The 27,550-nt window shown below is 37.3% G+C and overlaps 2 protein-coding genes across 3 annotated transcripts in view; both read left to right on the plus strand.

The window, feature by feature from the left end:
• The first annotated feature begins 1,031 nt into the window (after positions 1–1,031).
• cdc27 (cell division cycle 27) lies at positions 1,032–20,169 on the plus strand. Its single transcript, XM_053490338.1, has 19 exons — positions 1,032–1,235; positions 4,501–4,576; positions 6,728–6,875; positions 7,672–7,797; positions 9,196–9,293; positions 9,585–9,757; positions 10,251–10,465; positions 12,254–12,365; positions 12,455–12,570; positions 12,890–12,989; positions 14,049–14,253; positions 14,860–15,032; positions 16,477–16,629; positions 16,731–16,939; positions 17,105–17,222; positions 18,551–18,679; positions 18,806–18,880; positions 18,966–19,131; positions 19,482–20,169. The coding sequence occupies exons 1-19, from the start codon at positions 1,209–1,211 to the stop codon at positions 19,565–19,567; spliced, it is 2,505 nt and encodes an 834-aa protein (XP_053346313.1). The 5' UTR covers positions 1,032–1,208; the 3' UTR covers positions 19,568–20,169.
• A 2,559-nt stretch (positions 20,170–22,728) lies between these two features.
• kansl1b (KAT8 regulatory NSL complex subunit 1b) overlaps positions 22,729–27,550 on the plus strand; it is a 68,199-nt gene continuing 63,377 nt past the window's right edge. For both annotated transcript variants that reach the window (XM_053489793.1, XM_053489794.1), the window contains exon 1: positions 22,729–23,510. The gene's annotated coding sequence lies outside the window, so the exon portion shown is untranslated. The remainder of the gene's footprint in view (positions 23,511–27,550) is intronic.

Here is a 27,550-nt window from a genome sequence, read left to right on the forward strand (position 1 = left end):
CTGTTTTTTATTTCTTAATTGGTGATTTCTGAGGCTGGTAACTCTAAATAAATTTCTCCTCTGCAGCAGAGGTACAGAGCATCCAGAACGTATTCACAGCGCTTCACTTTCCCCACATTTTGGTATGTTACAGCCTTATTCCAAAATGGATTAAATTCATTATTTTCCTCAAAATTCTACAAACAAAACCCCATAATGACAGCATAAAAGTGCATGTTCTTCCTGTGCTTATATATATATATATCCGGGTTCCCAAATTGCCCATAGTGTGTGAGTGAGTGTATGTGTGTGTGCCCTGCGATGGATTGGTGCCCTGTCCAGGGTGTATCCCGCCTCGTGCCCTAAGCCTCCTGCGATAGGCTCCTGGTCCCCGCGACCCTGAATTCAGGATAAAGCGGTATAGAGGATGAGTAAGTGAGTCCAAACACATGCAGATTAGGCTAATTGGGGTTCCCAAATTGCCTGTAGTGTGTGAGTGTTGACTAGAGGTCCTACCACAGGACATTGGATAAATACACTGGCCTCCATCATCCCTAGTTGAACTACAGAGATTCCTAGATGGGTGGATGGAAAATAAATAAATAATGTATATTATTTAAATAATAAGATATTTATTTATATTAAAAAATTATATTTAAATAAAATTATTTATTGATTTATAATAAATAATAATACATATTTATTTTAAAATATATATATAATAAATACATTTGTGTATATATATATATATATATATATATATATATAAGTAAATAATAATAAAATTTATACAAATTATATAATAAATATTTATAAATTTAAATATACATTTCAACAGTAATAATATTTATTACATACATTAACTTTGTCTTTGTATGGTTATAATTCGTATGTATTAAACAAAAAAAAAAAACAATCATGAATAAACGTATTTTCTCTCATAACGACCAGTGTGAGCACTTCGGCATTTTCCGGCGTCACTCGGCTTTTTTTCCGGAACTCGCGTTATAATTTGAATCGGCTGTTTCCGGATAACTTCGGGCCGCCGATAACGGTCAGTGTGTTCAAATCTTAGATGCTAGCTTCAGTTTGCTAGCTACTTCTGGCCTGTAGTGAACCAGAGAGGAGATAGGAGAAAGAGGAGAGAGCGAAGCCGAAGGAGCGTGAGTGTGTGTGCGAGAGAGAGAGAGAGAGAGAGGGAGGAAGGAAGGAGCGAGCCTGGGTCCGGAATGACGGTGTTGCAGGAACCTGTCCAGGTAACCGAGCCGCACTTTCGGTCCAGTGCCGAGGCGTTTTTGAAATCGGATGCGGGATGAGGCGGCTCGCCTGCCGGCGTGTTTAGTCACTGTGCACCGGGGATAGCGGTCGGGCCTAGCTGCGCCGAGGCTAAGCTAACGTACACGTCAAACATTCGGCTCGTCTTCGCCGTGACACTCAGTAACTTTCAGTAGGATTAAAAAGAAAGGAGAAAAAATATCAGGTGTGTCTGTACCAAAGTGAAGTTTAATATTTTTTCCCCTTTTATGCTAACTAATCATAATGAACGACTGCATTAGCGCTAGAGTTAGCACGTTAGCTTGTTTAGTTTGCTAGGCTAAAACATAGCGATAAAGCTGAATTTGGTTTGGTTTAAATGTCTAAATAAATGATGTACTTTAAATAAATAAATGAAATTCTTTATATCTAAATGCTGCATGTGTCCTTTAAACAATATTAACAGTAATAATGATGATCCTAATATGACACTGCTGGTGTTTCATGACATTTCGACAGGACTAGTTAAATGTGGGTTAGTTAACCAGGTTAGGATGCACTCAACTAGTCCTTTCAGAGCTAAATCTGATTGTTGTGAGTTGTAACACTGCTGTCATGTCGTCTGAAGGAAGCAGAGTGAACGCCTGAGCCTGATTATCAATTCATTCTTCGTTCTTTATGCAAGAATATATAATTATTTAAAGCCCATTTTCACTGCATGATTTCAGCTTCATAATCTGCTGAAATGTCAGAGACTGAAATGTCAGACATGTTCTCGTCCGCTCGGGCCCTTTTCCTACAGACTGTCTGAACATCAGGAGGTTACAGTCCTTGGATGCTCGGTGTAATGATCTCTGAGCATCAAGGTGACAAACCAACCCTGTCCATGGCACAGATGTGAAAAATAATAAAAGTGCAGGATGTGTAAGACAGGAGACATGTCCAGACCTGGGCGTACATGTTTAGAAGATGAAGCGCTAAATCGACACCTGTAGTCATATAATAAACGTAGGCACGGGTGTTTATTGTGGTGGTGATGATCGCTCTTTGTTTCCTCTTTTACAGATGAATAGATACTTTATTGATCCTGAAGGGAATGTCCAGACTCGTCTTTAAACTTTAGGAGAATTCCTGATTTTTTTGTTGTTGTTTAGTCGGAGTGTGAACCGTCTCAGCTATTAATCTTGAAATCCTTAATTAAAGGAAAAGAAAACATGAAACTGGGACAGAGTGATGACCCGGTCGGCTTGGATTTTCTGAAAGGCGTCTCTGTGATGTTTGAAGATCTGTTGAAGAACAGAACTCGTATTTGCTGATTGTCTCAAAATCGTTCCTAGGAATCGCGCCCAAAGTTAATTTAGGGCTGAAAACAATCCTAGCTCAGAGTAGGACGTAAAATTTGTTTTATGAAGCTTCCTACTCTTACTTTCAGCAAGGAGTAGAATCGCTCCTAGGAAAATGCAAAATTGCACCGAGAATTTTTTGGCCACTTGGGAGAGATTTTTCCACTCTGAGACACTTTAAGTAAATATAGGCCCAGTTTTCTCATTCTATACCTAGGCCAGGGCGTATGAAATATGAAATCACTAAAAATCTGTCAAAATGTGGGAGAGCTTTAGAGGTGTCCTAACTGGTTTTGGTAATATTGAGGGACACAGAGCTCGTAAAAACCATGTTTGGACAAAAAGTTATTTATTTATTTATTTTTTTAAAGTAGATTTCTGACAGCGAAGATGCAGCTTTAAAGATGTTCTGAGTTTGTCACAGCCGACAGTGTTGGATATAATAAATTTTATTTAAAAAAATCTTTGCTCTGTCAGCATCACAGATCATGTGTAGAGTCTTGTATTTCCCCCACACAGCATGAAATCAGCAAAAATAAACAAGCTGCATTCATGTGCATCGCTGTTTTCCCTAGTGTTGTGGACATCATCCATGGTGCACACACATTAAAATAATTGTCTCGAGCACAGGCGTGAACTGAAAAAACGTTATCACAGCATTTTCTTACTGTCTTTTGAGGTTCTCTTTTATAAGCAGCACTTCGTCCATCCTTTAAAGCGACAAAAAGCCGTCAAAACCACAACACGCACTATAACGTGATGCCTACTTTGAAAACGATGATGTCATATGCGTTCCTAGGAGCGGTCCTACTCCTCGCTCAAAGTAAGAGTAGAGGTCTTCATAAACAACTTTTATGTCCTACTCTGAGCTAGGAATATCCTCAGTCCTAAATCAACTTTGAGGGCGATTCCTAGGAGCGATTCTGAGACGCTTATGAATACAGGCACAGGAGTTGCTCTTGAAGCCGAGTGAAAGCAAAGTCAAGAAAATGTCAATGATGTATTCAAAGCTAAACCATACTCGCTCACGAATCTTGGTGCATACAGTTCACCATAAAACCACGGGTGCTTGTTTATCTCTCTCGCATGTCTGTGTAGATCTCAGAAGGCTGACGAAATCATAAACTAACGCGGTGCTTGACACGGAATGCGTGTCAGCATGTAAAACTTCTCATCAAGGAATCTAAAGATGCGAGGATGCAGAACTCATGACCGAGCTTGAAACTAAGACAAACAAAAAAAAAAGTCAACATTTCACTGTTGAATCTTAATCATAAGTGCATATTGAAAAACATTAGTTTTTACATGACTCTGTTTTTCTTTATGAGCCTTGCTGTTGTAAGAAGAGTACACACATTATTATTATTATTTTTTTTTTATTATTATTATTAATAAAATCAGCCAAGGTTTAATAGAGATCTTGGACAAGCGGGATGACCAGTAGCTGAAAATAAATAACCAAGCACCTTAAATATGTGTATAGTGAAATATTTATGGTGATCCTGTGTTTGTATTTTGTTTGTTTTTTGTTCCCCCCCCCCCCCCATACCGTTAACCGTTGTATATTATGCTAAGACATGTACTAAGTTACCGACGTCGCTATTTTAAAAGATGTGCTGGAAACAACGGCTTCCCAGAATGCTGTGCAGCTCTGCAACATGTACCCGATTGTCCCAGGTTACATACTGCTGGTTAGCGATCTAATCAAAGTCTATTAAACGTGATGATGTGACAGAAGGTTCAAGTCAAACGTTTAAAGTTGATGCTTTTCCCGAAGCTCCTTAAAATCTCAGATCCTCCTCAGGACCTCAGTGTCCTCAGCTCTGAATTCATTATGTTAAACCAACATGGCGGCTCACGGCGTCAGCAGCACAGAGACGAGAGACGCCGCTGATGTGTTTACTCTGTGGTGTTTTTCTTGCAGGCTGCTGTCTGGCACGCTTTAAACCACTATGCCTACCGAGACGCCGTGTTTCTGGCTGAAAGGCTCTACGCTGAAGGTAAGGCTCGTAAAAGCTTCCTCGATACAACCTCCCTGTCTTTATATTTTCTAGAAACATCAGCGCACCATGAGTGTGTCGGCTGAAGCGTTTAATTATTCTCATTAGATGTTCCGATACTTTGGAGGATCAGATATCAGGGTGGGTTAGGAGCGAGCTCGTTCAAACTCATCCTGGAAAAACATATAAATGATTCAATGGATATAATTTTGAGAAGTTGTTAATTTACCAAAGTGGGCGTGGCTTAGTGTTGTGATATGACATAACAGATTCACTCGGATTAACATCACGCAATTGTGAAGGGAAGCCTGATGGAGTCACTATAATTTTTTCCTCCACAGACACGTTTAAGGTTTTGGTTCCTGTCACATATTTACTTGGCAGTCAACCGACGAATCTACAGTTAGAGAACCGAATCAAAATGTGCCTTTTTCTTCATCTTTAAATATTCCTTTGTAATTTAAGTTTTTCTCATGTTTGTATTTTTTTTTAACACAAAAATGAAAATTTATAATTTTTTTTGTGGGCGTAATATATAAAACACCAAACAATGTGTCGAAGAAACGCATCAAGATGAACTAATCTTTTTTTTGAGTCATTTAGTTTATTTCGTTCTTTTAATCAGAAATAAACAAAATTGTTGGCATTTTCAATAAAAAGACCCCCAACACGTCTCCATACACAAATTTTGGCTCTAGTTCCAGTAATGAAAATATTACAATGCAGCTAAGTACATATTATAATAAACAGAATGAGTAGCTCACCTCTCATATTTTCCAGTCTGAGTCGTTCATTCTTTTTTAATCTATTGAACTGCATAGCGTCTATAATAGTCTAGACCAGGCATCAGTGAACCGAGTGACAATTCTATCCAGACCATGATGCTTTTCTGATAAGCGAGGATAATAAATATACCAGTAATTTAGTGCTTTTCCCCTCTAGCTAGACGTGGCCAAACGTGTAGGCGCAATAGTTTACTATGTGTATTGACCGAGTGTGCGGAAAAACTGAAGCAACAGCATGACACAGCAAGGCTTACTTAAAGAACACGACAGTAGACTATGAAAACTGAACCTGCAAAGATGTAAGGACGGATCGATACAAGTATATTTTTTCTGAGGTAAATTTAAAACTAGTTTGTCTTCTGAAACTGTGGCGATGATAAAAAGCAGCGGTGTGAAACGCGAGTGAGGGACAATACAGTGAGGACGTGTACAATAACTTGTACAGAGTCCTTTCACATTCTCTTACAGCCCAGCAGCTTCCAAATAAAGATTCACTAAAGACTAATTATAAAGATTGTTGATTGTCTTCCAAACAAATACAATGAAATGTACAAGGCTGTAAAAAAAAGTTCAAATTGTCCAAATGTTTAACAAAGTAACTGTAAATAAACTATATTACTGGAATGCTGTGAAAAATCTTAACTGCTTTTTTAATTAAATTTTTATTTTTTATAGATTTACCATGACTGTGTATATAGAGATCTGAATCCTGACACTAACATAAAATTCATTGACCTGAAGACCTTCTTAAATGTTTAATTAATTACCGCTGATTTTGGGCTATTAACTACACTTCTGTTGCTGAATGTTTTGTTATCTCCACTTAGAGTTTCAGACTTTTAAAAGAGGCCTAAGCAGGTTTATTGATCGTCGTCTGCGTGTAGGGACACATCGATAAAGGCTGGGTTATATATCCGAGATCAGGCTCGGGGTGAATCTGTTTTGGTGAGGGGGGAGGGGGGGTGTTTATGGGTAAACACAGCTTGTAGAGATGCATAAAAGTGCTGATGTACAAATTCTTAACTGTGTGTTGTTGCACGCTCTGATTGGTCGAGACAGACAGTGTGAATATTTAAAAAAATCAAAGAGCAGGTGAGGACGTGGGTTCCGGATTTTTTTTCTCCATCACTTAATGTTTAGAAAAACTTTTCTATGTTATAAGGAATTTATTTATTTATTTATTTATTTTTTGTTGGAAAATCATATAATTCTTCAGGAGATTTCTGTGACACCATTTATTAAACAAACTGTTGGCAAAACGATCTGTTAAACAGAGTTTGATGAGACTTTTCAGGATTATTATTTTTTATTTATTTATTTATTTTTAACCTGTGTGTTTGTCCTTGTTTGTGTTTGTTACCGTCAGTGCACTCAGAGGAGGCGCTCTTCCTCCTGGCTACGTGTTATTACCGCTCGGGAAAAGCCTACAAAGCCTATCACCTCCTCAAAGGGCACAGCTGCACCACGGCACAGTGCAAATACCTCCTCGCTAAATGCTGTGTGGAGCTCAGCAAGTAAGTGTGTGTGTGTGAGGGTGAGAGAGAGAGAGAGAGAGAGAGTGTGTCTGTGACTGTGATGATGGGATTATGAATCTCTGTGACTTTGGGTTTTTCCAGATTGAACCTAATTTGCTAGGATTAAAAAGATTTTTATACTTTGTAGAATTTATTTTAAGAAAAGCAATTCTTAACAGAATGCAAATCTTTAACTTGGAGTCTTTTAATGTTTAAGTAAATGTACTGTACAATAATGTAATAAAAGATTAAATTTTGTCAAACACTTGTTACATGATTGCAGAGAGAAAGTGATTTGACTCGACTCCATGTTTTATTATATACAGTTGTTGACATAATGGATCTCGGATCACGTCGCCCCCTCAGCAGCTTTATGTTTAGGTTTCTGTAAAAACGTCTATTTCCACAGGCATCATTAGTAGTCGTGTTTTCATTTCAGATCGCACCTTTCTGACACATTATGTGTTTCCTGAGATGAGCAGCACATTTTCTCAGGGGAATTTTAACAGCACTGAAATTCATCCTGAGTTTGATGGTTCAGTTTTTTCATATTATTATTATATTTTTTATCTCACTGAGATCGTATGGACATGTGAGCTGGTTTCAGGGCCACGATAATTGTTGGTTAATATTGTTAATAATCACAAACACAAACGGTTTTTGTTCTACAGCGTGGATCAAGGAGATTCTTAATTAATGATCTGGATACACAGGATTAATCATATTTAACTCAAACTCAACTCTTTTATAATGTGTTTTTTATTGTTTATTTATTTGTTTGTTTGTTTTCCCTCAGGCTTGCTGAAGGCGAGCAGATCCTCACAGGTGGTGTGCTGAACAAACAGAAGAGCCAGGATGACATCGTCACTGAGTTCGGGGACTCGTCCTGTTTCACGCTGGCGCTGCTCGGCCAGATCTACTGGTGTGTTCATTATTCACACTCGCACATGTTTAATCTGCCTCCATGTCCTATTCAGTAGATGAAGCCTGGCGAGTAATACACAACCTGTTCTCTACGATTATAACCTGTTTCAGAAAGAGCTCAGGATAAAGAGGGGGAAAAAGAGAAAAACTATTTTAAAATGATGTTCATTCAATGATGTTTTACTTGTTTCTTGATCACTGACTAATTAGTACTTTACCGCTTTCTCTTTACAAAAAGTTATATTTTTAACAATGTATTTCATCGTCTGTCCATTTCCACTCTTGCCATCATATAACTGTTAGCATCAGGTGGAGGGTCAGGACTACAGTACTGTGCAACCCCTAAGTTCTAACCCCACCCTTTCTCATTTTTTCATAATTTGCTTTCGCAAAGTCAGCCTTTTAAAAAAAAAAAAAAAAAAAAAAATTTTATGTAGTCTTGAGTAATAGTTCTCCAGGATTCCTGAAGGACATTTTCAGTCCAGTCTCTGTTCCTGATTAGTTTTAGAGGAGTGTTGCTTGTTTGTTAAGCTACACAGTAACCTATGAACCATTTAGGTAAAAAAAAAATCTAACTTAAGGCATGACCCAGTGGGAAACAGGTGCACTGATGATTACGGTAGTCCCTAACTTACAAACATTTCCGCAAATACAACGGGCCGCGGTTTTACTTCCGGTTCAATCACAGTAGTAGCTTGTGTGTATTGTACAAAAAAAATAAACACTGCAGTCCACCAGATACCAATATGTACAATTATATACAATATCTTCAGTGTGTAAGTAAATGTATAACATGTCTAAAGTCCTGAATATTGTATGTTTGTTTGGTGCGGAAGAAATGATTCAGTGAATCAGTCTGGGAGCATGTTGTTGGCAAATGTCTCTCTTGTGAAGCAGTCCTGATGATGAATAATCCTTATTCAGGAAAATCCTCAACAAAACAAAGTTCACAGTCCAATACAATTGAAAACAGCTCTGAGACAGAATGGTGTGCAGGATTCCTCTCGCGATTTAAAGGAGAAAACACTTACTGTACATTTTATGAAAGATTTATTTCCTTTGGCGCAGTTATTATTTTTGGCCACATGATGGCAGTGTTGGGAAAGGGCACAGAGATTTACTTGAGTGGATTGTGTGCTTTATATTGTATATTTGTGTCAAAAGTTGTTTAAGACCTACTTTGTCAGATTTGAGAACAAATCCGACTTATGAACGTGCTCCTGGAACAAAACTTGTTCGTAAGTCAGGGACTTTCACAAACATTTTCTTCTGCACTGAGATGTTAGTTTTATGTCTTTAGTAGTAGCTGTTTGTCAGCTTGTTTGTTTTTTAATTATAATATTAGAGCACTTGACCGTTTCCATGCTAATGTCTCTCCTTTTATGTTTTTTTGCAGCAAAACCGATCGCTTAGCGAAAGGAGCCGAATGTTATCAAAAGAGCCTGAGTGAGAATCCTTTCCTCTGGTCTCCGTTCGAGTCTCTGTGTCAGATTGGTCAGTTTACTACCTCATTAAACATTAATTCAACCTATTAATCAGGATTTGTTTCAGACATCAACTTTTTTTCTAATTATTAGCTTAGCGATACATTTCTGAAGTTTCTTTAATGGATATACAGTTAAGTTAATTAATTAGTAAACTGTGTTAAAGTTGATTAAATTCATGCTCCCAGATTAGGAGCAGGATTTTGAATCTGATCAGACGCCACCATTTATCAGGTCATGCATCCTTTCCATCCTGATCATGCGTGCGTGTGTGTGTGTGTGTGTCTGTGTGTGTGCTTAGGTGAGCGGCCAGACCCAGAACAGATCTTTAAGCTCACGTCTCTGCAGAGCTTCAGTTGGGGCAGCGGAGGAGGCGCCCCCTCGTTCCCCATGAGCCCAGCTCACACTCCATGCCACAACACAACCCACAGGCAAATCGACTCCGTCCTCATGGAGACGCCCCAGGACACGCTGGTACGCCATATGTCCCATATGCCACGGACGACGGCCAAAAAATAAAATAAAATCGCCCAGATATCAGACCGTGATCACTGAGCCAAAGAACACAGAACGTCCTGTTGTTTTTCTGATAACGCTTCTGACTTGCAGCACAGGTTTTAAAGGGAGCAATAATAATATACTTTTTTTGGTGCTTAGACAGATAACTTGGAAAATATTTTGTACAAGATGGTGGGAACAGTTTGAAAACTGACTTTTGGATTTCCTGAGCCTCCTTTTTATCGACCCATTAATTGACAGGTCACTGTAAAAGCTGGGGGCGGAGCTTCGTGAACATGGGACTCTAGTGATCTAACATGACCTAATGATAAAACATTTTTTTTCCCCAGTCTGTGGTACATCTAGTGTATAATTAATCATAACAAACGTGTGGGGAAAATATTCAGGTTAATTTGTTTTATTTTTGCTTGGGAGTGACTCATTTCTTTTTCCCCCCTTCTTCTTACAGGAGCTAAACCGACTCAATCTGGAGTCGTCCAACTCGAAGTATTCGTCTCTAAACACAGACTCGTCCATGTCTTACATCGACTCGTCGGTCATTTCCCCCGATACTGCGCCGCTGGGCACCGGCGGATCTCTGCTCTCTAAACAGGTGCAGAACAAACCCAAGAGCGGACGCTGTCTGCTGGGAGGCACCGCCACACTGAGCCCTCTCACGCCCAGGTACACACACACACACACACACACAAAGGTGTTTTCACCACTCATAGATTGGTGTCGTTCTTACTGTTCTATCAAATTTTTCACATAATTATGATATATGTGTATGTAGTGATATACTGTAACTTATATGTTATAGTTTATATAGTTATGATGTATTATGTACAGAGTAAAATATTCCCCATGTACTTGTTTTTAAGGCTGTACATTACAGCGGGAATCACCGGTCACCTCCTGGTACCATGCTCTCATCACAATGTATCTAGATAATGATTCGATTACAATTGCGATTCTGTAAGATTTTATAAATATCTCGATCTGATTTTAAAAAATTTGAAAGAATTTTAAATAAAATTATTATAAGTAAATAAATGTAGCCCGTTCCTTATAGCATTAGTTTTCTTACTTAAAAACCAAGCGCAGCATTTAAACAATTCAAATACAGGAGTTAAAACATTTAACTGAAAATGAAGTTAAGCAAAAAAGCGAAATTCTTAGTGAGCAGTGCGTATCTCTGTAACAAATGTAATAAATAACCGGACAAATCCTCTGACTGTGAGTGAACGGCGGCCTGGGACATGGTTATTCTAAGGCACATGATTTTCATTTCTAATTAGCACTCGCTGTGATGTAAGACCGTGTCTGCATGTGTAATGAGTGGGTTTGAGACTAATTTCCTCACAGTTTGGACAAAAAGGCAGATCGGAGGCTTTTAACGCGCATGTCTTAATATTTTATAATGTAAGGCCATAAAAATGCGTTTCTATTGTGTCACTCGGTACAGAATGGTTTATATCATAAGTCTGATCACGGCCAATCAAACCGAAAACCCAAATCTGATCGACTGGTTTATCTGTATTATAAATGTAATGATAGTTTTAAAAATGATTTTGGAGTTAGTGTGGCGGTACATGATTCACCCCACAAAAGCACAGCGATTCATAACTACATAAAAATTACTAACTATATAAACATTTTATATACAGGGTGTCCCAAAACATTTGACACCATTTAAGAGATGAGTAACTACGTGTCCGAGGCAAACGAAATTAAATAGGCTTCATGTTAAAAAATAAAAGATTTATCTATCAGAATTCCAACAACATATACAAACAGATAGAGATTTTATAACCGATTTTACAAATGTTCAATACAACACGACACACATCAAGTCCAGTTCTCTAGGCTTGTAGGAACAGGCGTAGATAAAGAGCAGTCCTTTCATATAGACACGTAGAGGACGAAAATCACAAGGGGTCAAGTCAGGGAATCATTGAGGTGCTGGAGAATGTCATTCTTCACCCTGGGGAAAAAAAAAAAAAGGAAAACATTAAACTTGGTTAGTTTTTCACATTAAGATTCGAGATCATTCAAACAGGAATCAGCTCAGTTATTAGACTACCAAATGATGTCATCTTTAGGGACACCCTTTACATATCTATGCTATTTATATGTACAGTATAAATGGACGCTATCGTTGCTCTCATCAATCCTCAGAAAAATATAATTATATATAATATTTTTTCCATTCATAATTTCATACACTTTTTTTTATTTCTTTCTCCTGTATGATATCCATAACAATAAAAAAAGGAAAAACTAATAAGAAATTTTTATTACATATCCTGTTGCTGCCCTATTTATTCTGATATGTGAGTTCTTAATTGAATTATTGCTCAAATAATTTGATGGAATAATAATAAAATAAAAAAAACTCTTGTTGAAATATCCACTTCACTAAATACATGAACACTGTTAACCTTCTCCTGTTTCCTCTCACGTCACGTGCAGTTTTGGGATCTTGCCCCTGGAGCCGAGCCCAGGAGACCCCTCGTACCTGCAGAACTACAGTCACGGCGGGACGGGGATGGAGCCGCCTCCACCACCTGGTCCACCCAAGAAGGTTAGTCCTCCTTAGTCTGATTCGGGGGGGTGGGGGTTTAAATCCATGCTCTCCCGCCGTGTGACCGCGTTCCTCTTTGCTCCCGATAGACGGTCAGCAGAATCAGCCAGGTGGGGACGAAGTCGGTGTTCACACAGAGCGGAAACAGCAGAGAGGTCATCCCTAATCCGTTCAACCAGACGCAGACCACGGCACCGCAGACCAGGTGAGCACACGATATAACACGTCACCATCCATTCAGGGCTTCAGTTACTGGATTAAAAATAATAATAATAATCTGTATATAATAATAATCAGCCTGAATGTAGTTGTTTAAATGACATTTTAAATTTGATCCATACTTAATGTCCTGAAAGTGTCATTAGAGATCAGAATCCAGATCCATATTTTTGTAACGATGCTGTTAATACAGTGCTGTACGAATCCAACACAAAGTTTCCAACCTGAGAGGTGATTTTAATTTACCATATTAATTTTAAAGACTCATGACATGATGGACATGATTGTGTGTGTGATTTGTGCAGTACTACACCTCAAGTGCTGAGTCCTACCATCGCCGCGCCACCCAATGTGCAGCCTCGACGCAGCTCCAGGCTTTTCACCAGCGCCAGCTCCACGGCCAAGGTACACACAGTCCTCCTCCGCTACACACACACACACAAGGCTCAGTAAGTAATAAATTCCAGACTGATACGTTTAAATCGCCATAAAAGCTAATTTCTTGCACTTTACATAAAACACAGTAAAGTGCATTAGGAGGAAGATTAGAATGAAGATGACTTGATGTCCACTTGAAATAAGTCCTGATCCTGGAACAGAACATACCTTTTTTTTCTTTTAATTTCTTATTCTTTGATTTTTTTTTTTTTTCCTGTTTAATTTAATTTTTTCCTTTCTTTCCGGTAAATTAATCAAAGCATTGTATAAACAAGACAAAGCAATTTCCCTCTGGGATTAATAAAGTTCTTTGAATTGAATTTCTCATTAAGGTCAAAAGCTACACACACATTTTTACTGGTTATGAGAAGTTCGGGTCATTTTACTGACTCAGATCTTTAAGTCTCGTTCACCAAAATAAACAATCTTTTTGTTTTTTTCATTTCATTCATTTTAGCAAAACGTGATTAAAATGTTGCGTGTTACTCCCCTAACATCGACTACTTGCGCAAACGATCACACAACAAGCACGTAACGAAAATATAATGGTATAAGATAAAGACAAGATTGATTCACATTATTTATGCATTATTTACCTGCGTCTTTAGTCTACAGTAATGACTCGAGAGATGAACTAATTCCTGTACACGGACTACGATATTCTACATGGGCGACTGAACCTATTATTTCAGTCAAATTCGAGTCATTCGAAATGAACGAATTGTTCAAGAATGGAATAAAATCACAAATTTTAACTATCAAGAGAAACTTTACCACAGAGTTCATCATCATCATCATGTAAAACTCTTGTGTCCATCAAACATATTTTATTCGACTGTCATTACTTGAAAAAAAGTTTTTAAATAAGTAAATACAAATTTGTTTTAAAAGTTCTATGAAGAAAATATCTTGAACATCTTATCAAGTTTTAATAATATATATTTTTTGTTTTTTTCTGGTGGCTCTTGCCTCTCTTTAGTCTCTTACCAATAACCCCCTCCTTTTTATCTTTTGTTAATTCCACAGGAGAACAGTAAAAAGTTAAAAATGAAGTTTCCCACCAAGATCCCCAACAGGAAGACCAAGACAAAAACAGGAAAGGGAGGAATCACCCCGTCCAGCCTGAACGAGAGCATCGAGATCCTGAAGCTGGACTCGTCTTTGGTCGAGGGGAAGGGCAACATCAGCTCGCCGCAGTTTCAAGCCTTCACGCTGCAGAAAGCCGCCGCAGGTACGCGCGCTCACACCCCTGTGCAACCGTGTGCACTACAGTTTATAATGTAAAAGAGAAACTAATTGCTGGTAATGACAGAGTTGGCCATTACTCAACCCTAAATGCATTATATTGATGGTAATTAATAGATTTTTTTTCTTGATATAATAATTTGTAATACTTCAAAGTGAGGAATAAAACACTGTTATGACCTGACAAGTTTTTCTCAGTTATTTCTCTTCTTCTACTGCTTTTTTAAATTTATTTATTAATCGATGGAACATAATGAAAACTCAAATTTTTCGTTCCACAGCCGAAAAAGACACACACAAAAATAATTAATAGAAATTTTAAAATAAAAATAAAACAAATTAACCTGCACTTTACCTTTTAAAAAAGGTAAAAATGGAAATGTGTTTTCTTACGTCACCACAAATTATTATTATTTTTTTTTCAATGTACTGACATGCCTCCTTTACAGTGTGTGTGTATATATATATATATATATATATATATATATATATATATATAAAATATTTATTGTTTATCAGTACAGGAGTAACAGTCACTCAAACAGTGAGTTCTTGTTTCCTTTACAAACATTTTCTTACCCGTGTTCTGCAGATGGGTTGATGTCGCTGATGCGGGACATCGGGCGGGGTTACCTAGCGCTGTGCTCGTATAACTGCAGGGAGGCCATCACCATCCTCAGCCAGCTTCCTGCGCACCACTACAACACCGGCTGGGTGCTGGGGCAGATCGGCCGCGCCCACTTCGAGTTGGCGGAGTACATGCAGGTGAGCTACAACAGTCAGACGGGTACAGCTCGGTATTCATCACACAATACATGCACTTCATGTACAACTCGACCAGAAGTTATCTCTGTAGGTTAACACTTTAGATCTTTTAATGACCTAATGATGGTAGGTGTGATGGAATCACCAGGGATGAGTCGATATGAAGTTATCATGATACCTACAACCCCTGGCAAAAAGTATGGAATCATCACTTTTGGAAAATGTTCATTCAGTTGTGTAGTAAATAAAAGAGAAGCTAATCAGACATGCCCCAAAACTTTAAAAAAAAATTTAAATCACTCAATTTCCGAGGAAAATATTGTGAAATAGCCATGATTACATCGGCTAATTAGTCTGCAATTAAAAAAAATTAAGAGTGCTTGGACACCTTGACGAGTTGTTGCACCGAGTCGATTGACATAAATCATGACTCCAGTACGAAACCAAAAGGTCAAACAAAGGAAAGGATTATAAAACCTATGAAAAGGTTGTGAAAGAGAAGTAGGCCAAGGAGAGAAATTAACGCGTCAAGATAGAAAGCAGTACGCGTCGAAAACAGAAGAAGCACAGCGGAATAAATGCGGGAAAACTTGAGTCTTATGTCCGTAACCGAAAAACAGTTGCAATTAATAATTCTTTTTTTTTTAAGTGTTTCTTTAAGCCAGAAGGTTGGACTGTTAAACGAAAATAGTTCTGTAGCCTGTCTGTGATGATATTATTATTTTTTTTATTTTCCCCTAGACAATTAAACAATTGAATTTTTGAACAATTGAACGAACATTTTCCAAGTGTGTTGATTCCATACTTTTTGCTGATTTTTATATTTATATTACTGTTCTGTTCTATTATTCAACATCAGAAGGTTTGTTACAATTTGGCGACTCATTCGCTCCTACCACACTGGATGCTATGCAGCCTGTATAGTTTTATAACACACACACACACACACACCGTATGGGGTTACAGAGGAATGGGAATATTTTACCACCTCATATGCAAAAAGTGGGAATGTTTATTTTTAAATGTTAATTTTATGGCGAGTCAGTGTGCCGCATTCGAAAGACGTGTAACTGAAATCTCTACAGCGCAATGGATAATGATAACACAAGCAAACAGACAAGCAAATCTGCTGAGTCATGGGAATCTGCTGAGTCATGGGAATCTGCTGAGTCATGGGAATCTGCTGAGTCATGGGAATGGATTAAAATTCCTTTTTCATGTTTAATTAAGATGCAACGAGGCGCAAATGGAGTGTTTTCCTTAATTTGTGTGTGTGTGTGTATACACACAGCATCTGTCCCAGGTGTAAACTTTAATAATCAGATTTTATTTTAAAATAAGCCTCCGATACAAATCCAGTCTCTTTATTTATATCTAAACAAATAAACCCGTTGATTTATCTCGTCTTTGTGATCGTATACAAATCTCTCGTTCTCACGTGCAGGCGGAGAGGATTTTCTCGGAGGTGCGACGTATCGAGAGCTACCGGGTCGAGGGGATGGAGATCTACTCCACCACACTGTGGCACTTACAGAAAGACGTGGCGCTCTCGGCTCTCTCTAAAGACCTAACGGACATGGACAAGAACTCGCCGGAGGTAACGAATCTAACAACAAGCCGATGAACGGTTTACAAAATAAATGAATAAACCAGTACACTATAACTTATTTATTGTTCTTGTATTTTTAATTCCCGCAGCCCTGGTGTGTCGCCGGTAACTGTTTCAGTCTGCAGCGGGAGCACGACATCGCCATCAAGTTCTTCACGCGCGCCATCCAGGTGGACCCGAGCTTCGCCTACGCCTACACGCTGCTGGGTCACGAGCTGGTGCTCACCGAGGAGCTGGAAAAGGCGCTCGGTTGCTTCCGCAACGCCATCCGCCTCAACAAGCGCCACTACAATGCCTGGTACGACCCTTAGAGCTTTAACCAGAGAGGGAGAATCTCATCACATACCAGTTCACATCAAATACAGCACTACAGAATGATACTAAAAATAAATAAATCCTCTTTTTAAACATAAAAGCTTGATTAATTTAATGCTGGTTAGCTAACGTTCGTCCGTTTTATTAGGTACGGCTTGGGAATGATCTACTACAAGCAGGAGAAGTTTAACCTGGCCGAGATCCACTTTAAGAAGGCTTTAAGCATTAACCCCCAGAGCTCTGTTCTCCTCTGTCACATCGGAGTGGTGAGTGTGACACACAACACACCCGTCTGTCTACCTCAGGGACTCACACTGACACCGTGTACAGATTTATAGGAAAATAAATGCTTCACTTTTTACATTTTTTTTTTTTTATTCATTTAGTTTGTTTCCCCACAGAAATGCGTTTCTGTAGCTGCTGCTGTGTATATTTGTCTTTATAAGCACAGTGTCCGTACATAAGTCTTTATTTTTGGTCAAGTCAGCAAATCTCTATCTATTTATATAGTCAAGCCCGAAATTATCCATACCCCTGGCAAAATTTTACTTAGTTACTTTTATTCAACCAGCAAGTTTTATCTTGATTAGAAAAGACACGGAAGATAATAAGACGATGTATAAAAGGCATTATTGTGTGGGGAAAAATTATTACTCATCTTTTATTTACATGACAAAAAATGGCATTATTCATACTCTTCTCAATAATTTGCCAAAATCTCAAAGAAATTGCCTGAGGTATGAATAATTACAGGCTTGTGTGTGTGTATGTATGTATCATTTGTTCCGGAAGTGGGTTTCAAAACACCCGTAAACCAAGTCGAATTTTCCCATAAGAAATAATGGAAACTCAATTTATTTGTTTCACAGCCCAAAAAATAGATCAAATAAATTATTTAATACAAGATATAAAGTAAAAATAAAACAAATTAACCTGCACTTTACCTTTAAAAAAAAAACTAAGTAAAAATAAATCTTTACACACAAGCATACAGACACAAAATAAAAGGTTTTACACACACACACACACACACACACACACACACATTAATTAGGATGTTAATTATACCAGTGAGAGATGCGCACTAAGACCCAGCAAGGATAACCTTGTTACCTAATCCGAAGGTACACTGTCTATTGCTATTATGAAACATTCAGTTTTTTATGAAAATAACCCACAATCATAATTGTTGTTATGGGCTGTACTCAAATGAAAAAGTCGCATACAGTCATACACATGCAGTAAAACGCTTGTACGACCTCTGGTGACCTAAAAATGGAAAAAAAATAACACTTTGAAAAAAAATAATAATAAAAAATTCAAGTATGAAATATAGAAACAAATATAGAAAACTTTTAGCCTTTAAAAATTTACAATATGTATGAATAATAAAACAAAATGGAATTGGGATAAAGAAATGCAGCATGTCCAGTTATGAGCAAAACAACACCAATAATTCTCATTCTCTCTTTCTGTGTCCCACTTTCTTCATTCATTGTCTTTCTCTTCTTTCCCTGTTACTCTTCCTGTCTCTCTCTTTCTCTCACCCCGTCTGACAAACCCCTCCCCTCTTTCTTTTCTTTCTCTCTCTTAGGTTCAGCATGCGCTAAAGAAATCAGACCATGCGTTAGAGACCCTGAACAGAGCGATCAGCATCGACCCCAAGAATCCACTATGCAAATTTCACAGGGCGTCTATTCTCTTTGCGAATGAAAAATACAAGGTAAGCTTCTGTTTTTTTTTTTTTTTTTTTTTTTTTTTCTTCTTCGTGGAATCCTACACTGTATCCTAACTGAGTCCATGGCTGACTGTTTTTTTTTTATTATTTTGTTCCCTCGCTCTCCATCAGGCTGCTCTACAGGAGCTGGAGGAGCTGAAGCAGATCGTGCCCAAAGAGTCACTTGTTTACTTTTTAATAGGAAAGGTGAGATGAGAGGAGCGTGGTGTGTGTGTGTGTGTGTGCTGTGTTAAATCTGGCTGTTGAACATCCTGTCCGCTCTCCTCCGCAGGTCTATAAGAAGCTCGGTCAGACCCATCTGGCTCTCATGAACTTTTCATGGGCCATGGACTTGGACCCCAAAGGAGCCAACAATCAGATCAAAGAGGCCATAGACAAGCGTTACCTCCCAGACGACGAGGAGCCCGTCACCCCCGACGACTACCTCTACTACTCCAGTAAGAACACCAGAGTCAGCGGGAAGGAGGAAAATAATAACAACAATAATAATAATAACAATAATAATAATAATAAAGCCCTGTGTATTATATCACTGGTGTTAATGGAGCCATAATGTATACAAGAGCTTCTGTAGCCCTAAAAGAAACGAATATATATCAATCGATCTGTCTGTACATCTACTTTCCTTATGTTTTTTTTTATTGAGCCATGCTGTATGAGTGACACATGTAGCCACGCCCACCTTGAGGGGAAAAAAATTTCTAGATTGCTCATCTTTTTTTTTTTTTTTTTTTTTTTTTTGTTTCTATAATGTTGTGTGTAACCCTGCTGTCCTTGTGTGTTGCAGCGGAGATGGAGGAGTCGCAGGAGAGCAGCATGACGGACGCCGACGACACGCAGCTCCACACCACGGAGAGCGACGAGGTCCTGTAACGCACTTCTGTCTGAACTCGAACACCACAAATAGTTTATGCCAACCTGGGGTTCCCCAGTTCATACGGAGACGAGAAAAAAAACGAAACAGAATAAAAGACACAAGCAAGCGGAAGGAGAAGAAGAAGAATTTAAAAAGGAAAAACAAACTGCTGCTAATACAGTACCTCCTCATTTCTGTATTTTTTTTTATATAAGTTTTTTCCTGTTTTACTGTCTTTTTTTTTTTTTCTTTTTCGCCCCCTCTAATAATATAGTTTGTTTTTTACATTTTACTTTGCTCCCATCCCTGTCATTATGCCTTATCTCGCCGGGTGAATCCTCCTCATCCATCCGGTCTTCGTCCACATATTAACCCCGGGGGGGATTTTACTGTCAAACAAAACAAAAAAACAAATCTGTCCTCCATCCGTACCGCAGAGATCCAGACCTGTCCGTTGCTCACGAGCGGAGACGGAAGATAAAGGAGAAGAAGGAGAGAGAAAAGTAATAATAAAAAGAGAGCAAAACACACAGACCTTCGTGGAAAAGTTCTGTCTTAATGCCTAGGCCTTTTGTGTTCCTTTTATTCTCATTTAATCGAAATAAAGACCTGTGTAAGACTTGCCAGTCCGTTGATTCCTCTCCCCTTCCCCCTCCCTTTTTTTTCAGCACTTTGAACCACGGACGAGAGCGAATCGCTCCGGGCACTTCGTTTTTTTGCCTTTTTTTCCTTCTTCCCAGCATTTTTAATTTACATTTTTTTTTGACATTTTTTATATAGAAATATAAATCTGAGAGGGAACAAAGTATTTGTGTGTATATGCGAGTTAGAGAAAACGACAGAGTGAAAGAAACAGATACATATTTATTAACAAGGAAAACTTTGGCGCTTTCACCTGAAATTTAGATCAGACAAGTTTCAATAAGTTTTTCTTTTTTTGATTAGACACCAGAGATGATCAAGTTTGCTCTGTTACAACATATACATTTTGTTTCTTGTTTTGTCCCCCCCCCCCTTCAATCTGGAACTGCAGTGTTTCACCATGTGTTCAGAACGGTTGCTGAGACATGCTGCGAGATGAGACGAGGCAGACACTGGAAGTTTTATTTCCCATAGAAATTCTGCACGCTCTTAGTTTTTAACACGTGCTCTCACTGATGGAGCTCCTGGAAGCGAAAACGCTCGTACAGCACAGCGGTGGTAAGGTTCAGGACGGAGATTCTTAAAGTTGTGGTGCTTTTTTTTTTTTTTTTTTTTTTTTTTTGACGATGCACATCATTTTTTTAAAAACTATTATTATTTGCCTAAAGTATCTTTTAGAAATCCTTGAGTTTGTGTGTTGATTCAATATTAAATTGTTTTTGTCTTAGGGTAAACGCTTGTCTGTGTATATTTTAAAAATTCAAGACATAATAAATTACTTTGAACTAAGCTGATGATGTGGTTGATCAGAAATGAAAGTGGGCATCTTTTAGCTTTAGTTCTGATGGTGCTTTTGTGTATCTTTGCCAAAAAAAAAAAAAATTCTTGTGCAAGAAAATGACATAAATAAAAAATAGCAATTAAATCATAAGCAGTATAAAATCTACTTCAATGCATTATTTGGTAGGTTGAGAACCAGGAGCCCTACATTAATAAACAACAGAGAACAACTTCCTGGTGATGGTGGTTTACTGAAATGACAAACTCGATATTTTCTTCCTCTGTCTCATAAAAAAACATTTCTTAGTTATGAACACGCACACGTACATTATTGTCTCATTATTACTTGACGTACACGATGAATAAATCGAATTAAACTCGCACAAAGTTGTAGTTTTATTTTTACTTCACCCCCGAAGCAGCCAATCAGCGTGCAGCTTTCCCGACCCTGACCAATCAGAGCGCGGGATGCGGCAGCGCTTCCGGGTCTCTTGTCGTTGATCCGCTCCAGGTAAGTAAGTGGACGTGAATTCTCTGCACTCATCACGGAAAAACTAAACAAAACGCTACAGTGCATGAGATGAGGGGTTGGGAGAAATCAACGCTACGGCGAACAAACAACACTCGAGCGTTGTTTTTATTGCTTGCACGTTATTCTTAAAAATTATTTCCGAGGTTGCAGAGTCAACAGGCCGAATCGCAGGGACGGAGCAGCGCGCCGCGTCCCAAATACTGACAGCGCGGTTACGGAGTGCGCTTTACACCGCGTTGTCGAAAACGCTGACTAGGGCGGATAAGTAGGGAGCACGGCTTGAATTTGGACGCGACCCCAGCGTTACATAGCTTCCTTAGATACGTCAGACTTTATTGTTTTATTTAACTGCATACAAATAAAATCGAGTGTTTAATTAGTCAAAATGATTTATAAACATTTTTTATTTAGTGAAAACAGGTATAATTTTTTATAAGTTTTAAGAAATTGCTCAGGATTAAAAATAGCTGAGAACGGTCACCTAGCGTTTGCTAGCACTTAGCTTGCTCTTTTATTATTATTATTATTATTATTATTATTGTTATTGTTGTTGTTATTGTTATTGTAGTAGTATTAATAGTTGTAACTTTTGCTCTATGCATCTTAATATCTAATCAACCGACAGAGTTATTATGATTATTATTTCCTTTTTTAATTTGTATTTATTTATTTGTTTTATTTAATTTTATAACTAAAATGTGCTGAACCAAGTCATATTGAACTGAGGCTCCTGTTCTTCAGCACTTACTTTATACTTTTTAAATACTACAAAAATTCAGTGTTTACATTGTTTTAGATTCAGTTTAGCTCAAATATATACATATATTTTATTATTGTTAGTGACGCTGAATAAATTCACAAACCTGCTTATAAAACTTAAACCTGAAATCAATTTTGTCATAAAATTTGTAAAAAGTATCACATTTTACAAAGCAATTTTAAAAATAAAATTATACATTTCTAATTACAATTTAAAGAAATTTTACATTACATTTACAATGCATTATCATTATTATTAATGTGGTATTTATAAAACATGCATCTTTATATCTATTCAACTGTAAGTAGTTATTCTCCTTATTATTATTATTTTTTTTTTGTCTTTTTATTTTTAATAATCAGAAATTGTGCTAAAACAAGCAATGTTGAACTGAGGCTTTTTTGTTTGTTTTATTACACAATTTTTATAATTTAACTTGGCTTAAAATTATGTTTTTTTTTCAGATAAAAGTTTGTCTATTATTATCAGCGTCATTGATTAAATACACAAACTTTTTTTCTAAAACTTTAAACCCGCAATCAACGTACTGGTTAAATTTGAATAACAACATTTTGGAATAAAAAAATATATATTTAAGTGCATAACTTTGCTGTTTTTCCTGAGATTTCTATTTCTGTCCTCTGGCACAAGTTCACTCTTGCTCTTATAATTATTTTTTCACTAAATTTATTTACTTATTTCAATGTCATAAACTTGAACTCAGGATTAAATAAGTTTAACTTGGTTAAAAATCTTTGCTGTAATCCGAGTTGAATGCAGTTCGAAGCTTATTGTGTTAAAACAATTTAACAGCTTAGACACACCCCCAGCAGATTGATCTGTGCATTTGTATTATTTAAAAAAAATATTTTTTTTATACATTCTCTACAAAATTTATTAAAACTCTAAGAAGTGATTAAAAAAAAAATTTAAAATAACCTCTGGCAGAAATCTTTTACAGAATTTCAGTTTTATCCACAGTTTAGTTCTAGCCTTAAAAACAAAAATGATGTGGTACATTATTATTTAGATTAATTTCAATTTTATTTGTATATTTTTAGTAAAGAGTAGTCATTGTCATTTTTTAAATTCTGTTTATGCAGAACCACTTAGACTTTCATGTGCTTGTTTTTCTCTGCTCCTTAGATTGAATATTTTTTGGATAAACCGAGCGCACACACACACTCATAGCCTGTTGGACAGAATGATGGCATTTGGGTCTCGATCCAGCTCCTGCTTTTTAATGGTGAGAAAAAAATATTTTCTTTAGCTGCTTAATTTTTTTTTTTTTGTTGTAATTTATTCTTCTTTTTTTTTAAAGAATAGTTTTATTAACTATTTAAAGTTTAAATCTAGTAAATACAGTATAATCTAGTTTATATAGCATGCTTTTTATGGACATGGTAGTTGTACAGCCAAAAGTATTGTACAGTCAAACAGTAAAGTAAATTCATGATAAGTATTTACATTTAGGTGAGTTATTAAAATGTAATGTAACAAAGTGCGCAGGTAAAATTATAATAATAAAAAAGAATAAGTGAGGATTGTAAGTAGAAATGTAAGGTGCAAAGCTTGAACAAAATTCTTAAGTATAAAATAAGAAAATATAGTTCATAGTAGAATAACAAACAACAATGAAAAAAAATTTTTAGGTTATTGTAATAAAGATATAGTAAAAATATATATATATATATATTCCTGTGATCGACTGGTGCAGTTTAGTTTCCTCAGATTTTATTACAATGAGACAAAATTATAAATTGCTATAAATTAGAACGAGCAATTATTGTTAAACTACATTCCTCCTTATTTTAATTTCCCACCAATTACCTTAGTGTTTAATCTTTATTCTCTATGATTTACTCAGATGTTTCTGTTGTGTCGCAAAACCCCTTTTTTATTGTCAGATACTGAAACATGTTTCTAACTCTGACAACCAGGTGGCACAATTTTACAATTCAGCAGCTAAAGTGATTTTAAACGCCACCTTATTCCTGTTTATTATTATTATTATTATTATTATTATTTCTAAATCTTTATTAGTTTAAGCTACTTTACTACAAACCAAATTTATATTTAAACACAAGAACTGATTGGTTTACGTGTTAGCAGACACCATAATCTGAAGCTTTGGAATAAACTGCATAACCCTTGTAACTTAAAACTGGGAAAGTAAAAACAAAGACAAACACTGTTTCCTGCTGGTTTCCTCAACTCCGAGGTCAAAACATTAAATAAAATATGACTTGGACGTGTTAAAGTATTCTAGTATTTATTATCTAGACTCTTCAACACTGATGGATTAGTTAGAGTTTAACCAGCAGAGGATTTAATCATTGTGTTGGTTTATAACTTAAAGCTATAATCAGACATAATATTTATATATCTCCTGTGTAGGAAAAAAAATACTGGATGTTCGTTTTGCTGATTTATGTTTGTGACTTTTCTACATTATCTACATTACTGATTCAGTCAAATATGAAGGATTTAGAAATCTTTTTCTATTGAATTAAATTGTACCGTAGCAGACCAAGTGGCATAAACAAAAAGTGTAAATTTTGACTAAATAATCAAATTGTAGCATAGCAGATTCAGTGGTATTGCAAAATAACAATAATTTGTTTTCGAAAGAATCGTATCATATTAAACTAGCTTTATTGCTGTCATGAAATATCACTTTGTTACTAAAAAAAGAATTGTATTCTTTAGTATCAAATCCATCTGCGTCACAAAGTATTGATCTGTTACCTAAAAGAATGATACCGTAGCAGATTCAGTGATGATGTAAAATATGGATTTATTACCGAATTAATAAAATCACGTCGTATCGTGTCGTTGAGTGACACCTTCGCAAAAAAAACTTGGCAAAAAATTTGCTTCTACTACGCAAGGTTTCTATTCCGCCTGCCGATGTGTGAATAGTTCAGAGTGTACCACCTGCAGGATTTTAGAGGAACTGCAACATTTTTCCATTAAAAAATATAATAAAAAAAAGACCTATAATTTGGAGTTGGGTACATGAATTGTCACAAAAAAAAATTAAAGGGGAAAAAAAGGAAAATGCGATATGCAGCTAAATAGATTTTTTTAACTTTCCTATCTCTATCACCTAGTAACTTCAGTATCCATTAAATATCTATCTATCTATCTATCTATCTATCTATCTATCTATCTAAAAACTTATCATATATCACAGCAGATTAAGTGATATCATCAAATATCAATTCATTACCTAAAAGAATCTGATCATCCTGTATAATATATCATATATCAACAGTACTGTACAATAAGATCAATTCGTTGCCTGGTGAATTGAATCGTGTCGTATCATATCAGATCAGGTGGCATCGCAAAGTATCAGTTTGTTGCCTAAAAAAAAAAATTCGTATTGAATCATAGCAGATTCTGTGGTGTCATAAAATATTAACTTGTTACCTAAAAGTCCTGAATCCTATCATATCGTATCAGATCCAAACGTGGTATCATTAAATATTCAGTCCTTTTGCCTTAAGACTCGATTTATATTGTATGATGGCAGATTCACTGATATCGAACTGTAGCCTTAGAAGGCGTGAGGTTTCCAGGCACAGATCTGTAACACTGACCAGACAGCAGTGTTTAAAGACCAAGCTGTAAACACACCATAACCTCATGATCAACAAAATGCAAATAAAAATCAATCATAATTACCCATAATGCACAGCTAGTGACAGATCTTGTGTGCTAATTCATAACCTAAGCGCCGCTTAGCATTAAACATTAAACATTTATGTAGACAAAGCTAAATCTCTTACACACACACACACACACACACACACACACACACACACAGTTTCTTTTACATTTTTTTGTATATGCCAAAAGAGGGGAAAAAAATCATGGCTGTGTTTTTATGTCTTTGTTCACATCCAGCTGTGGCCCAGCTGTTCTACATACACACACACACACACACACACACTGTGAGATGACAAAACACTTTTAAACCGCCTGAATGCATTTTCCCCCCTTTTCCTGTTTTATGTCCAAATGTATCACTTTTAATCAGCTGAAAGCGTGAGTGTGTGAGTGTGTGAGTGTGTGAGTGTGTGAGTGTGTGAGTGTGTGAGTGTGTGAGTGTGTGTGTGAGTGTGTGTGTGAGTGTGTGAGTGAGTGTGTGAGTGAGTGTGTGAGTGAGTGTGTGAGTGAGTGTGTGAGTGAGTGTGTGAGTGAGAGTGAGTGTGAGTGTGTGTGTGAGTGTGTGTGTGAGTGTGTGTGTGAGTGTGTGTGTGAGTGTGTGTGAGTGTGTGTGTGAGTGTGTGAGTGTGTGAGTGTGAGTGTGTGTGTGTGTGTGTGTGTGTGTGTGTGTGTGTGTGTGTGTGTGTGAGTGTGTGAGTGTGAGTGTGTGAGTGTGAGTGTGTGAGTGTGAGTGTGAGTGTGTGAGTGTGAGTGTGAGTGTGTGAGTGTGAGTGTGAGTGTGAGTGTGAGTGTGTGAGTGTGAGTGTGTGAGTGTGTGAGTGTGTGAGTGTGTGAGTGTGAGTGTGAGTGTGAGTGTGTGTGAGTGTGAGTGTGTGTGAGTGTGAGTGTGTGAGTGTGTGAGTGTGTGAGTGTGAGTGTGTGAGTGTGAGTGTGTGTGAGTGTGTGTGAGTGTGTGTGTGTGTGTGTGTGTGAGTGTGTGTGAGTGTGTGTGAGTGTGTGTGAGTGTGTGTGAGTGTGTGTGAGTGTGAGTGTGTGTGAGTGTGTGTGAGTGTGTGTGAGTGTGTGTGAGTGTGTGTGAGTGTGAGTGAGTGTGTGTGAGAGTGTGTGTGAGAGTGTGTGTGAGAGTGTGTGTGTGAGTGTGTGTGTGAGTGTGTGTGTGAGAGTGTGTGTGAGTGTGTGTGTGTGAGTGTGTGTGAGTGTGTGTGTGTGTGTCTCCTGTAATAAAGCCCTGCTAAGCCCCAGTGCTCACACAGACCTGTGTGTGTGTGTGTGTGTGTTTGTGGTTAAATGTCCCGAACACGCAGATGTCTTGGTCCGAGCTCCCTTGAGACCCCGGATTAGATTTTGCTGAGAGAAGAACAGTTGTTGACTCTGAGATCTTCTCCTGATGTGTGTGTTTTATTCCACAGTGTTTCTCTTCAGTCCGTCTGTTTCAGTCTGAACTCAGTGTACTTTAGATTTACTGTAACCCTCAGCTTTAGCCCTGTGTGTGTGTGTGTGTGTGTAATTGTGTGTGTGTGTGTGTGTGTGTGTGTGTGTAATTGTGTGTGTGTGTGTGTAATTGTGTGTGTGTGTGTGTGTAATTGTGTGTGTGTAATTGTGTGTGTGTGT

Source organism: Clarias gariepinus, chromosome 28, assembly GCF_024256425.1.
Source record: "Clarias gariepinus isolate MV-2021 ecotype Netherlands chromosome 28, CGAR_prim_01v2, whole genome shotgun sequence".
Classification (NCBI taxonomy): Eukaryota; Metazoa; Chordata; class Actinopteri; order Siluriformes; family Clariidae; genus Clarias; species Clarias gariepinus.